At 44.9% G+C, this 15,000-nt stretch overlaps 1 protein-coding gene across 1 annotated transcript in view; it reads right to left on the minus strand.

Annotated features, from left to right (window-relative positions):
• Window positions 1-15,000, minus strand: part of MGMT (O-6-methylguanine-DNA methyltransferase) — a gene marked incomplete at both ends in the record, with an annotated part of 126,611 nt that overhangs the window by 25,337 nt on the left and 86,274 nt on the right. Inside the window, one exon of the mRNA XM_080621114.1 lies at window positions 3,384-3,541. Coding sequence (XP_080477240.1) covers window positions 3,384-3,541 — 158 coding nt within the window. The remainder of the gene's footprint in view (window positions 1-3,383; window positions 3,542-15,000) is intronic.

Consider the following 15,000-nt stretch of genomic DNA (forward strand, 5'->3'; position numbering starts at 1 on the left):
AACTGGTGAGAGACAGGGCTGACAGCTTCACTGTACCTGTTACTGAAACCACATTTATTCATTCTATAAATATATATATACACACACATATCATAGAACATAGAATCCTAAAATGGTTTGGGTTGGAAGGGACCCTGCATCCAGCTCTGGGGCAGCAGCATAAGAGGGACGTGGAGCTGTTGGAGTGAGGCCAGAGGAGGCCATGGAGATGCTGCGAGGGCTGGAGCAGCTCTGTTCTGGAGCCAGGCTGAGAGAGCTGGGCTGGTTCAGCCTGGAGAAGAGAAGGCTCCTGAAGGGGAGACCTGAGAGCAGCTCAGTACAGAGACCAGATTGAGGAACTCCAGATTTAAGAGTGTAAACTGTGGGTTTGCAAAGCTAAAGGACTTCACCTGGTGAGGACTGTGGCATGGCAGGCAAAGAGCAGAGCCCCAGGGCTGCTGCTGTCACAGGGCAAAGGAACACTCTTGTGTATCTCCAATTTCCTCTGCTCTTGTTGCTCTAATGAGCCATCTGGTCTGCAAACACACAACAGCTCCTCGCTGCAGTGTCCAGCATTGCCTTCTGCAACCACCACCACCACCACCACGTCATAAAGCACAAATAAAGGAAAGTCAGGGAATTCAGGACTGACCAGTCCAACATTGCCTTTTCCAGACCCACAACTCAAACAAACTCATGCACTTACTTCAAAACAACAGGGCCAATTTTTCTTCTTCATATATAAAGGGGAGTAATGACCATGATATATTAAGACCAATTAATCACTTCCCACTATAAATGTTCAGGGATGTTTCCGTAACACCTTGTTCTACAGCATCAGTGCTTCTGATGTACACTTTGCCAACGATGTGTTACAAGAAGGAATGGTTCATTCAGCACTTAGAGTGCTTTTAAAAATGTTTCCCCCTTTCAATAGTAATTTAGAAAATTACAAGCACTTTAGAAAGATTTAAGACCCAAAATAAGCCACTGAAAGAGTAAGTGTCATAATTGAGCTTGTTTTTGCCTTGGTAATGCACACACATGAAACCAAATTACAACAGCACAATGAAACTGTTATTCTTGGACTTTTACTGTCAGTGGAGATGATGCTGGAAGGTGCTTGATGTTCACAGAAATCATGGAATGGTTTGGGTTGGAAGGAACCTTTTGCTTTTAAAAGCAGCTGCAGAAAACTGAACATGAATCGAGAATTCCAGGCAGGACGGGGCAAGCTGCTCTAGTGGAAGGTGTCGCATGGCAGGGGTTGGACCTGGCTGAGCTTTAAGGTCCCTTCCAACACAAACCATTCTGTGATTCTATGATACCAAAAGCACTTTACACTTGTTAAATGTTAAATGAGGAACCTTTTAAGGGGTCTGACATAAGCAAAACCCTTCCTAGATAAGGCTGGCACAGGAAAAAATACTAAATTTGACATAAGCACTGATTAAAACCCAATATTCAACAGTCAGTCCTGATCACAAAAGCACTTGATGATGAAACTCAAATTACCTAATATCAAACGACCATAGAATCAGTGGTCGTATTTACAGGGAAAGGCAGAAAAGAAGGGACAAAGGTTTTGATGATTCATCAGAAGAGCAGTTGATGAACAGAGATGTGAGAACAGCAGTGTGATGAGGAAAAGCCCTCCCAGCTTCGGATCCTCATGCTCTCGCTTATGTTTGTTCTGCATCTTTAAGTGCCTGAAGAAACGAGTAAGCACTTTCAAATGTAAATGTGAAAAAGTAAATAAATACCAAATTTCTAATTTAGCAGTACAGCAATTCTGACTTACAGATAAACTGAAACGCCCAATGTGATCCATTACAATGTGGTTTCCTCCTTACCTTTCTACTAAGCAACTCTTGAAAATAGTTTCTTCAAATTTTTGACATGTATTTCCATACCCTTTTTCTACTTTATTACTATTATTTATTACTATTTATTATTTCTCCTAGTATTACTAGGAGAATGCCAGAGGAGAACAGGAATGCTATCACATCATTGTGATTTCTGCCAGTTAATTCTTCATTAATGTTTCCATGATGAACGTGCCCTCCCCAGTAAAACGCACACACGTGGTCTCAGTCCAAGGACAAGTAACTGAACTGCATTAAACCCCTCTGAGCCTGCACAGAACCTGCCATACAGAAGGTGAAACCCCACTGGGACCACTGCAGGCACTGGGGCCACCAGTTGCATCCTTCACAAAGCCATAGGTGCTGCAGAAACCTGCTGTTGATGCTCATGGCCACCAGCCATGACCCATCCCAACCCTGCACACTTTTGAGTTCTGCACTTGGATGGTGCTGAAGCGCTTTCCTTCCTCCACTCAGTCATAGCAGTGTGTGATGACTGCTTTCCCTCAAAAAGCCTCCTATTAATTAAAATACACTTATTTTCCTCTTTTAAAAGATCTTCACTTTATTCCAGTGTTGCCTGCACTGGCAGGTTGCTGCTTGGGGAAGGACCAAAGTCCCCTCTCAACTCTGACCGTAAATCAAGTCAAGCCTGCTCAGGGTGAACCCCCAGACCAGCACCTAGAACATCATCATCAGTGCTTAGACCAAGAAACGCCATCAGCTAAACTAAAAAGAATTTAGTAGCTCATTTAGGAGTATTCATTAAAGTAAACCCATTACTTTAAATGATTTATAACCTTTTGGTGGATAACCCGGGAAGTAGAAGTCTCCTGATGTTATTCAGAGATGGAAAGAGCAGCAGCAGCAACTATTCCCTACCCAGCTTTGCTCATTCACGTTCACTCCAACCCAAGTTTTCACAACATGGCTCTTAATTTCATCTCCCCTCTGGCAGGTTAAAGCCATTTCCCCTTGTCCTCTCCCTACAGCCATTGCCAAAAGTCCTTCTCCAGCTTTCTTGCAGGCCCTCTTTACGTTGCCATTTTCAAACTCAGACTGAAAAATTAAGACAGTAAGAACATTTGAGAAGGCTGATTTTAAGAAAACAAGGTCACAATTCATGTAGCTCCCTCTCAAACATGGATAGAAAGACAGAATAGTAGGGAGAAACTTTTCTCAGGTCTTGTTTTTATGAAAACACATAAATAGCACAACTTCCTTGTAACAATACTTGTTCTTTGCTTAAAACTATCAAAATCTTACCTCTGATAACTCTGAGGAATAAACCCATGGCTACCTTACGCAACCTATCCCCAACTGCTTCTACGGCACACGTCAACTGATGTGGACACGTGTAATCCTCAGCTAGTTGATGTGAAACAAACCCTACAGCAAAGCTCACTGCCCTTTAGATGCATTCATACTCAAACCTTCCAGCCAGCAAGCACTGGGGGCTGAACCACATCCTTTTTATCACCATTGACCAGGAATTAGGGAGATGGGAGCAGGGAGGGATGGGTGCCACGTGGAGCAGACCTTGCTGGAGCAGCGGGTGGTGGAAGGCTGGCACGGGAAGGGTCGCTGTCCTTGCAGGCTCGCAGAAGTAGGCATACAGCCAACCCATGCACTGCTGCAGCGGGTCTGTCATCTCTTCGGTGCCTTCACACACCTCACACACGGCCGTGGACTCTGCCCTGAGGGGAGGGAAAGAAATGCAGAATTAGTGACAAAAATTACTAAAAATCAATATTTGTACTCTCTACATCAGCAAAAAGAATAATAATCTCGAAATATTCATAGAGTCATGGAATGGTTTGGGTTGGAAAGGACCTTAAGATCATCCAGTTCCAACCCCCTGCCATGGACAGAGATGCCTCACACCAGGCCATGTCACCCAAAGCCCTGTCCAACCTGGCCTTGAACACCGCCAGGGATGGAGCATTTATCACTTCCTTAGGCAACCTGTGCCCCACCACCCCCACAGGGAAGAACTTCTTCCTTATATCTAATCTGAACTTCCCCTCTTTCAGTTTGAACCCATTCCCCCTTGTCCTATTGCTTCAGTCCCTGATGAAGAAGTCCTGGCATCCAAATCTGGATACAAACTCCACCTTTTTTCTGCTCTGATAAAGATGAAAAGATTCATTACAGCAATAATGAAATGGATCCCCATCACCTCTACAAGTGCACCGTGACACGAAGTTTCTTAGACTTATAAAACAATTCATTAAAGACTGAGGAAAACGCTGTGCGTAAGTGAGCAGGGAGCAAGAAGTGTGTCAGGGAGCAAGAAAACCACCCAAGTCCATGGGACATGATGCTTCCAGGGTGGGTGGAGGTGAGGCTCCTCCTCCATGGCCCCCAAGCACGCAGTCCCATTTCCCCAAGGACCATCCCTGAAGAAAAGAGAAAAGAAAACGGCTTTCTGCTGAACCTGTGCCATCCTCTGCACCGTTTCCTTCCAGCAACTGTGGCAGGTTTCTGCTTTCCTCCTCTTATTGAATTGGAAGGAAGCAATTGAGAGTTCATTTGATTTTCAATGGCAGCTCATGCTTGCAGGGTACTGAGGAGCAAAGCAAGCAAACAGAAAGCACTTGCAAACAAAAATGTACTTCTTCCCTGGCTACTTATTCCTTCTTTTCCTATGGAAGAGCAACGAAAACGTGAACACTGGATTTGCAAATATCCAGCCATGTTTCCCAACCCTATGCTTTGCCCATTAGCAATGCACCTGAGAGAAACGATGGGGTGACCAATAAAGAGACAATATCAAGGGTGACTGCCAAAACAGCAACTCCTGCCAGCAAACTTCTCACATCCAGAATCTTAAGCACCGCTGATGAGATATCCTAAGGTTATTGCAGCTTTTGCCCCCCAAGCTGGAAATACAACCAGACATGACAGAAACATAGAATCCCAGCCTGGTTTGTGTTGGAAGGGGCCTTAAAGCTCACCCAGCTCCAACCCCTGCCACGGGCAGGGACCCCTTCCACTGGAGCAGCTTGCTCCAAGCCCCTGTGTCCAACCTGGCCTTGAGCACTGCCAGGGATGGGGCAGCCACAGCTTCTCTGGGCACCCTGGGCCAGCGCCTCAGCACCCTCACAGGGAAGAGCTTCTGCCTAAGAGCTCATCTCAGTCTCCCCTCTGGCAGGTTCAAGCCATTCCCCTTGGCCTGTCCCTACAGGCCCTTGTCCAAAGCCCCTCTCCAGGTTTCCTGCAGCCCCTTTAGGCACTGGAGCTGCTCTCAGGTCTCCCCTTCAGGAGCCTTCTCTTCTCCAGGCTGCCCCAGCCCAGCTCTCTCAGCCTGGCTCCACAGCAGAGCTGCTGCAACCACCAGAACAAGAAGTTTGTCAACATCATGCTCCTAAAACTCAACCTGAGACAATAGAAGAAAGAGAAAACCACAGCAGTTATGCCACCACCTTTGGGGACAGAGCAAACCAACACAAACTCCCCAGTAGGCTCCAGCGTGCTGCAAGTGAGCAAACACACTTTTAGTCCCCTCTCAGAAGCAAGCCCAGGAAATGGAACATGTGATGTATCAGTAATGACATAAAAGACACCAGGTCTGCTTTCGCCACAAGGCACCTCTGCAGAAAGACCAAACGTCTTCCCATGCTTGATCCACATCGGCTCGTGGAGCCAAACACAACGGGATATCGCTGGAATCACACAGCCCCGGCGCTGCCTCTGGACAGGATAAATGATGTGCAGGAGGGAGCTGGGTCAGGGCTGCTCTCAGCCTGGTGCAGGATCAAACAGCCCTGCCATCTCCTCCAGCCCCAATTCACTGTTAACCACCGAAGGCCACGTCATTACTGATTAGAAAGTGGCACAGAAGGGGAAGAACACAGAGGTGGACAATTAAAATACTCCAGTCGCACAAGCAGATGAGCTGATGGCTTGGAGCAGAGGCACAACAAAATGAAGAATCAGCTTTGGATCCAATGCTAGAAATTAAGTGCAATCTGACTTCTCTTTCCATTTACTCACTGAGTTAATGCCTTTGATTTTTATTCTTTATATCTGTGTGAAGTAGTACACTTTGCTTTACAACACTGATGTCTACTTTGTGTTACTTGGCCATTTAATAACATCTTTGCTAAGAAAAAGGTTTGAGAACCTATGTATAAGCTTTTTTTTCAGGAATACCTATGACATGGACCTCAAACCAAGCTCCAAATACCCTGGATAATCCATTATTCTGCACATGTACAATGCACAGCAGAATGTGGCTCAGTTTTACTGTGGATTGCAAGAGCTATGACAATATATAACTACAGAACAGGGATAATGCCTCTGAAATCTCAAAGAGAAGTTGGGAGACTTTTCTGCTTCATTTATCCAGAAGAGCATCGAAAGCACTCAAAACTCCAGTAACCTTATGTTTTTCACATCATCTTCTTTCACATCCTCGGGAGTCTGGAAATGATTTGGACTGTAATATCATCGTAAAGCCAAGACTTCATCTCCTCGCTGCTCTGCAGGCAAGCAGCCCCCAGCTGCCTCCGACCATCTCAGCCTAACACTGCTGTGGTTTCCTCCTGCTGCACAAAGGCACCAAACTACCATCATTGTTCCCCAAAATGTGTGAGAAGCAGCGCGGCAGCATCAGCATTGCTCAACACCAGGTTGGACACAGGGGCTTGGAGCAAGCTGCTCTAGTGGAAGGTGTCCCTGCCCGTGGCAGGGGTTGGAGCTGGAGGAGCTTTAAGGTCCCCTCCAACACAAACCAGGCTGGGATTCTGTGATGATTACGTGTGTGCAGTAAGTTAGATGCCTGTCTTTATGGTGATGCTGCATGGATATTCAGCTGCAAGTGACTGACTCATCTACACAGCTTTACAATGGGATTCTTAATTAAAACGATGTCATTTAGCTCTTGGTGGTGGTGAAGTCCGAGAAAGACGGTAAGGACAGTGCCTGCACAGGAACCCACTGCATCCCATGAGCAGCCCTGCTGCTCCAACTTACACAGAGCACAGCTATTCAATGACAAACTTAACATGAGCCGGCTGCAGTGTGCGCTCGCAGCCCAGAAAGCAACCGTATCCTGGGCTGCATCAAGAGGAGCGTGACCAGCAGGTTGAAGGAGGTGATCCTGCCCCTCTGCTCTGCTCTCGTGAGACCTCACTTGGAGCATTGTGTGCAGTTCTGGTGTCCTCAACATCAAAAGGACATGGAACTGTTGGAACAAGTCCAGAGGAGGCCATGAGGATGATCAGGGGCTGGAGCACCTCCCGTATGGAGACAGGCTGAGAAAGTTGGAGCTGTTCAGCCTGGAGAAGAGAAGGCTGCGTGGAGACCTCAGAGCAGCCTTCCAGTATCTGAAGGGGGTCTACAAGGATGCTGGGGAGGGACTCTTCATCAGGGACTGTAGTGATAGGACAAGGGGTAACGGGTTCAAACTGAAACAGGGGAAGTTTAGATTGGATCTAAGGAAGAAATTCTTTACTGAGAGGGTGCTGAGGCACTGGAATGGGTTGCCCAGGGAGGTTGTGAATGCTCCATCCTTGGCGGTGTTCAAGTCCAGGTTGGACAGAGCCTTGGGTGCCATGGTTTAGTGTGAGGCGCCCCTGCCCATGGCAGGGGGGTTGGAACTGGATGATCTTAAGGTCCTTCCCAACCCTAACTATTCTATGATTCTATTCCATACCATTCCTACTACAATCCTACGTATCTATTTCCATTACAGCTCTTTTGTAAGACTGAACAAACTAAGGAAGCCAGCTGGCTCTTTTGTCCACACAGCTGAGAGGGGTCTTCCCAATGCTCCATCCCAGCCCTGTTTCTTCTACACCTTCTGATGTTTGCATGGGATGAAACGCAGAAAATGGTTTTAGCAGAGGGGAGAGCTGCAGGATCAGCACCTGTTTCAGTTTAACAGGCTCCTTCCAAGCCACTTGCCAAGAACTGGAAGTTTCTAACATGCTTCCAAAACAAACATGTAAGCAGCAGACTGGCTTCAGGATCATCCTCAATAGCTTCATCACTATGAAAACCAGAGAAATGCTCAGAGTGGCCTCAGTGGGCAGCCATGTTCTAAATCAGTATGGTTTTAATTAGGTCTTTTACTTCCGAGCTACTTTTTGCTTCTGGTAGTCCTTCATAAGCCTTAATGGAACCATTACAAGATGGACCTTGAGTTGTGTGATTTACGATAATGAGAATTTATCACAATGGCTCTTTGGCAACTTCCTGAGGGTAAAGGTAAGAGCTGGCAGCTTCCAGCATAAATATTACAATGTTGTAGTGATTATATACAAATTTATTTGTATATAAATATACATCAATATATATTTGTATATTTATACAATATTTGTACTTATTAAATGTAATCAACTGGTTGAACATAGCATCTAATGCTCACTTCAACTCCCGCAGCCACACTCACATGAAGGTTTTCTTCCTGGGCAGATACCTCACCCTTCATGGTTTGCCTAAGAAGAGGTTTATAAACTCCATCAGGTGTTGGGCTAATGAAGATTCTTCTTTATTTCTATTTGGAACAAAAAGCTTCCCAAAGCCCAAATAAATAACCACAACTCCTGGTAGGCTGCAGTCAGTTGAGGGCCAGTGGTCCAAGTGGAGAGACTGATAAGTTGTTATTACATTGCTCTAACAACTACAATGGGTCCATCCAGAACAGTAGGGATAAAGACTTTAAATAAATATAAATAGAAACAAATAACATGGAACGCATGTTTTTTACATGCAACTTCCCAAGCTCTTCTCATGGAATGAGCTCTTCCTCCCATGCTTTGTGGCAGAGGTTGGAACTGGGTGAGCTTCAAGGTCCCTTCCAACCCAAACCAGTCTGGGGTTCTATGATTCAATAAAGGCTGACTGTCCTTTTCTTATATATACACCTGTGCTTGTCTTACCAAACCATTTTTTTCTTTGAGAAATAGCTGGTGTGTTACTTTTCAAATGAAAGAATCAGCAATGATTAGAACACAAGAATTAACATTAAAACGAGACTCAGTCATGCAGCATCATTCTTTACATAATAAACACAGCACTAGCTGGCACTTTTACTGAAGCCTTCATTGCGAAATTAAATACAAATGCGTTTTACCAACACCTAAATGCCATTTAAATAGTCTTTCTTTGATAGATGAAGGCTAAAGCCACCCCAAAACTGCAGATGAATTATCTGGTCTCTAATGATTCCAAACCGATTACGGGATGCAGAGCAATCTCGTTAAATTTTATTCAAAAGCTTACTACACTTGTGTTTTCTCTTATTTTTCTATCACTGAAACCCAGGAGGTTTAAGAACAATTCATTATGTATGAGACCCAACTTACAGTGCTTGACTGTTGATTAATAGGAAAGTTTGCTGTATGTACATTTGCAACATTAGATGCATACAATATGCTAACTTATTCTTTCACCCAAGCTAATTATTTACAAAAATGACTACTTGAGACTACAATTTATTAAATGCATGCATCCAGTCTCAATTTGGCCCCAAAAGACAGTCTGGAATGAAGATCTTTTACTTGATGTGACAACTTCTAGAAACAGTGTTATTAATATTGTAAATGTGGCAAATAAAGAGTTCAAATAGCCGTGTGCCTGCGTTGCATTTTTTTTCCCCCCACAACTGAATCAATGAACAAAGCAGCTTTAGAGCTTTCAAATTCATGGGGAAGCACATCCTCACATAGCGTAATTTAGCTTCTTAGAAATGAAGTGTCTCTATGATAGCAGTAAGAGATTAAAAAAAGCATGAGAGCTGCAATAAGCAGAAATAACACCCGGGTTCGTGCTGAACGACCCCACTGCCAGTTCCTTTTAAGACCTATTAAGGAGGAATTGATGCATTTATGGAAGAGTACAAGAACTCAGAATTGAGTAAGACTCACTCCTTGTCTTACTGCCTTTGCAATATCTGCGTTTGAGGATGTAAATTCCTACGGATCCCTCTCTTTTACCCCACAAAAGCAGCATCTGCACAAAAATTTGGGTATCAAATACAAATGCTAACTAAATAGATGCACCTCTTCACTAAAATACATCAGTATCCACATACTCCAGTCTTTCTTTCTGACTCTTGCAGTTAATGATGTTAAATTCAGGCTCTACACCGAGGTTATCTATGGAAGCAGCACACACAGCCAGCCATGATGCCGGCAAAGCCACTTGCCTGCTTATTCTGTGCTCCTGGTGTGTACCAGCAACCACATTAAAGAAGGGAGTGAGACTCCTTTCTTCACATGCCAAGATAAGGAAAATCAATGTCAATGCCCAAAAGACTCAAGTGATAGCATTGAAGGTCATTAAATGCTACTCACTGCCCTGTACCATTAAAGTTTTGATTGGAATCCTATATAGACAGACACAGATTTCAAACAAGATCTTGCCCTGGGATATGGTACTGGGAGACCAGGGAGGAAACACAGCAATCAATGAGCAATGGCCTTCCCTAGGAACACAAGGAACACATTCAAGGAAAACAACCCTGTGTGTGTGGTCTTGGCTTGTTTTCCTAAACATATTTCTTGTGTTTTCAGTGACATTTATCTCATTATGGACAAAGATCTCCGCTCAAACAAGGGTAAGGTGCAAGGACAACCACTAAGAAGTTATGGTTCATAGTTCAACTCCATCTTCTCCTGTGCATCCCAATGCCCCAAACTCTGCTTCATTTTCTACTCCGTGCCAACCTATTCTTACATTGCCAGTTTCAATGTTCTGCTCTTTCTGCTCTTGCCACCACCCATCCTTTGGCGCATCCTCCTTAACTCACCTTGCTTGGACCATTTCAGCACTACACAACCTTACTGCTCTACAGTGGATTTAATGGTCCACCTCTTTGTTAGCCACCAATTCAAGCACTGCTTTTTTCCCATCTCCCAGCCACATTTTATAGACTAACTCTTGTTCTCTCCAGCTTTTATCCTGCACTTCTCTATCTCATTTATGCTAGCAGAACCAACTCAGGTCAAGACAACTACAGGTAGCTCTGGTGCTCATCAACACCGTGAGGCTGTACTGCCTTTGTGCTCAGCCCCAGAGACCCCCTTCCCCATTGAGAACCATTCCCCCTCTATAAATGACACTTTTCAAAGGCCTACAAGCTGGGCCATATCTGGAGAACAAAAGTATTCCTGCAATCTTCTTGCTATATTTCATATATATATATATATATACACACACAGAGAAATATATCCTGCTATATTTCTGTTTCAAACCAGTGGGTTTGGCAGCAAAACAACTGGAAGATTTGCCTATAAAATAAAACCCCCCCAATTTCTGTGCATCTTCTCATTGGAAAGGCCCACCCTGTTCTAGATTAAGAATGGGGGAAGTCAAGCACATGCCCAAAAGACCCTCAACCAGCAGTAATTAAACAGATGCTTCACATGAAACGCTCTAAAGCAAAACCTCAGCCAAGTCACAAGCAGCAGCACACTCTCACCCAAGACGTGAGGCAACATGAAGCGTAGGTGATATCATCAGTTTGAGCTATAATTAGGTTAAAAGAAAGTCAGTTAATTTTAGCACTTACAAGAAATTGTTACAAAACATCTTTTTTTTTCCCTTATATAAAAGAATTCTCCCATCAGAATTCCAAGGTCGGCTTTATCACAGGCAATTAACTCTGTTAGGGCTGGCTGCAAGGGACCCTGGAACCACACACCATGCTCCCTTTGCTTCTCCACTTAGAAACTCCTTCGGTTTGGGGTATTTGCCACAGTCCCCCCACTATTTCCCAGCTCTGTGCAACTGCTGTGTAGCACCACCTTATACATAAACCCTATCACCTCTATCCAGAAGCTTGCCTTGCAGTAATAGCCCAGGTACTAACTGGTATCTGAAGTAAATTTACATTTTTTCTACATATCTAAGATAGATTTAATCCCAATTATGCACATAAATCCTAAGGCAGTTAAAATACACATTACAACCGTGACACTGCGAGACCCGGGCCTCTGATCTCCATTGGGGCACTGGGAAATTGGAGGAGGAAAACTTCAGGCTGAATTATTGGAACCGGGCTCTGACTTTGGATGTCCACCTTGACGTGTGCTACTGCATGAATTCCAGATGAAAGTGAGCACCCAGAATTATAAGCAACAGCACCTGCGGATACTCCAGCCTATTAAAATGAATTAAGATACACATAAATCAGGAACCTCTTAAGAATTCAACCCATCAGGACGTTTTCCAAAGCAGCTTCTGCCCTGGTTGGGTGCAATGCAATCTGTGCCCTCTGAGCATCTCCTATTAGGACTTACCATGGGCTCATTGATGCCTGACACGCAGGGTCTCCCATCAGGGCAGAGACTGGCATACAACCTGATGCGCATGCTCCTGCCAGAACCAGAGACACGCTGCCCGTCTGCTGCTTGAAAGACATGGAATGAAAGTATTTTCCTCATGTGGATGAGGCCCTTCCGATGTCCTGCACACCACAGCAGCTCTACAGGAGAAGAGATGGCAGGAAGGGCACCAGTCAAAGCCCCTGAGGCCATTTTGACCCTCCCCATGTTACTGTGAAGCTTCTAACATGAGTGTGAAGAAAGTGGTTTCGTTTATTTCTTGTTAAACCAGATATGAACACTCAGAAACCACAAACACTGGCATCAGATGAAACGATCATGAAACTTGTCAAGATCTGGGATCCTAGCAGACATTCACCATCCAAAGTTTCATGTCAACATAGCTTAAGAACAGGACTCGCAGAAAACACTGCTAATACATAGAATCCTAGAATGGTTTGTGTTGGAAGGGATGGACCTTAAAGCTCCTCCAGCTCCAACCCCTGCCACGGGCAGGGACACCTTCCACTGGAGCAGCTTGCTCCAAGCCCCTGTGTCCACCTTGAACACTGCCAGGGATGGGGCAGCCACAGCTTCTCTGGGCACCCTGTGCCAGCGCCTCACATGCACAGTTAATAAATATGGCCCAGAGAAGAACCACAAAGATGACCCAAGGACTGGGAAGCCGTGTGAGGAAAGGCTGAGAGCAGGGTTTGTTCAGCCTGAAGAAAAGGCGGCTCCAGGGAGACCTTAGCATCATGTTCCAGTATTGAAAGGGTGGCTACAAAGATGAGACTCCCTTTTGACAAGGAGTCCCACGGAACAGACGAGGGGTGATGGGCACAGGTTACTCCTGGGGAGATTCTGACTGGACATAAAAAGAGGATTTTTCCTAATGAGAACAACCAAACACTGGAATCATCTCCCCAGGGAAGCAGTGGATTCCCCAACACTGGACACTGATGAAGTTTGGCTGGACAGGATGCTGCGACATCTGATCTAGGTCATGCTGTGCCAAGAAAGGTTGGACCAGATGATCCTTGAGGTCCCTTCAACCAGTGTTTCTATGAGTCTCTCTCCAAAGCTTTTTACAGGGAGTCTCCCACACTCCTTGGCAGGATCTTTCCTAAAACAGAATTACCCAATGAAGAACTGGCTCTGGCCTCAAAACCCAAAATACAGCCCCACAACAGCAGGAAGGACACAAAAGACTCAGTACTTTCCTTCATTTCAAATCAACAGTTGTCTTGTTTGCTGCTTGCGAGGCCATGGATCACCTCTTTGGAGGCTTTGTGTAGTTACATCCCACTGCACACACAGGATGGTCACTTCTGCACCTGCATGAGCTGGGAGACCCGTACCCGTGGTGGCTTGGAAGCACACAGTGGGAAGCCCTCTGAAAGCAATAGGACCCTTTGGAAGCAGCACGGATCTTCCCACCAGCACCACTCCTCACCCGGGACCATCTCCCAAGCATCTCCCTCTGCCCCAGCTGCTGCCTAGGTCTCCCTTATTGGGGAGGAAAGCTTTCTTTTCCTCTAAGGTAACCAAGCAGAACCCAATCCCAGCATTGGAAAACCAGCAGGGCACATCAATAAACCCAATAAAATTAGTGTTTCAAAAAAGCTGCTGTTATAATTAACTGAAATAAGAGTCCATAAACTGCTGCCGCGAAAGAAGCTTGTTAAAGACCGAAAATGGGAACTGTGATTTACACAAACTCGCCCCTTCCTGGACCAACTGGGCCTCAGCTTGTCCCTTGCTTCTCCCACCCTCCTGCAGATCTCTGGATCCCAGTGGGATGCCTCCCTGCTGGGATCCAGGAGCTCTGGAACCTCTCCATGCAGAGGAGCTGTCCCAGGATCATAGAATATCAGACTGGTTTGTGTTGGAAGGGACCTTAAAGCTCATCCAGGGATGACACATCAAGGGACACCTTCCCCTAGAGCAGCTTGCTCCAAGCCCCTGTGTCCAACCTGGCCTTGAACACTGCCAGGGATGTGGACCTGCTGTGTCCTTACAATCACATCCAAATCCCACCAAAGGGGACAAAGTGGGATCTAGTGGAAGCTGTGATTTACAGTCCCAGGACTGGGACTTTCCCCACTGATGTCCTGAGGCAGGAGAGATGGAGATGCTCACAGACCATCCTGTCTATGATGAGACAAACAAAGCTACTTTCCATAACTCTGTTTTGAATGGTGCAGGAGTATTTTCCAAGCAATGCTTTCATTCCTCTCTCCTCTGAAATAGGGAATGGCGCCTGGAGACTGCTGTCCTCCGAGCTTTAGGTGCATCTGCATTACAACCCCATTAGCTTGTGTACTACACTCATTAATAAATAAGCTCCCCACTTAAGTGCCTTTCTTGTAAATTGGTTTATTCTGTTCCATATAAATAATATAAATTTCTCTTATCAAGTATGGTGGATTTTTCTCTTTACCTATGTACAGACACTACAGTAATTTAACCTAAGAACATGCTTCACATAACACGCTTCCTCAACATCCCCTGTCATCTGTCTGTATTTACTATGGCAGCTGCAGTATGTTAAATAGTTAGCATAGCATAAACTAATGTCTTTAATAACTGGCATAAGTATATTGACCATATGTCAAAAGTAAAACAAAAACCCCTACTAAATGGATAGTAATTGTGATTGTATTTTAAAACACTGAGGTCATGATTAATTTTGAATCCAAACTCTTAAAATGTGCTTCCTGGCAAGGACAGAATAATAAAGCCCTTAAGAGCAGAAAAACCCCAAAGTCTGTTATTATTGCAAATCTCTTTTCCAGATTATGAACACTGCAATAAACAAACTGAATAAAAACTTTAATTGTTTTCATCAGAAATACTGTCACTGGCTTTGAAAGCTGCAG

The sequence above is a fragment of the Psittacula echo genome, assembly GCF_963264785.1.
Source record: "Psittacula echo genome assembly, chromosome: 6".
Classification (NCBI taxonomy): domain Eukaryota; kingdom Metazoa; phylum Chordata; class Aves; order Psittaciformes; family Psittacidae; genus Psittacula; species Psittacula echo.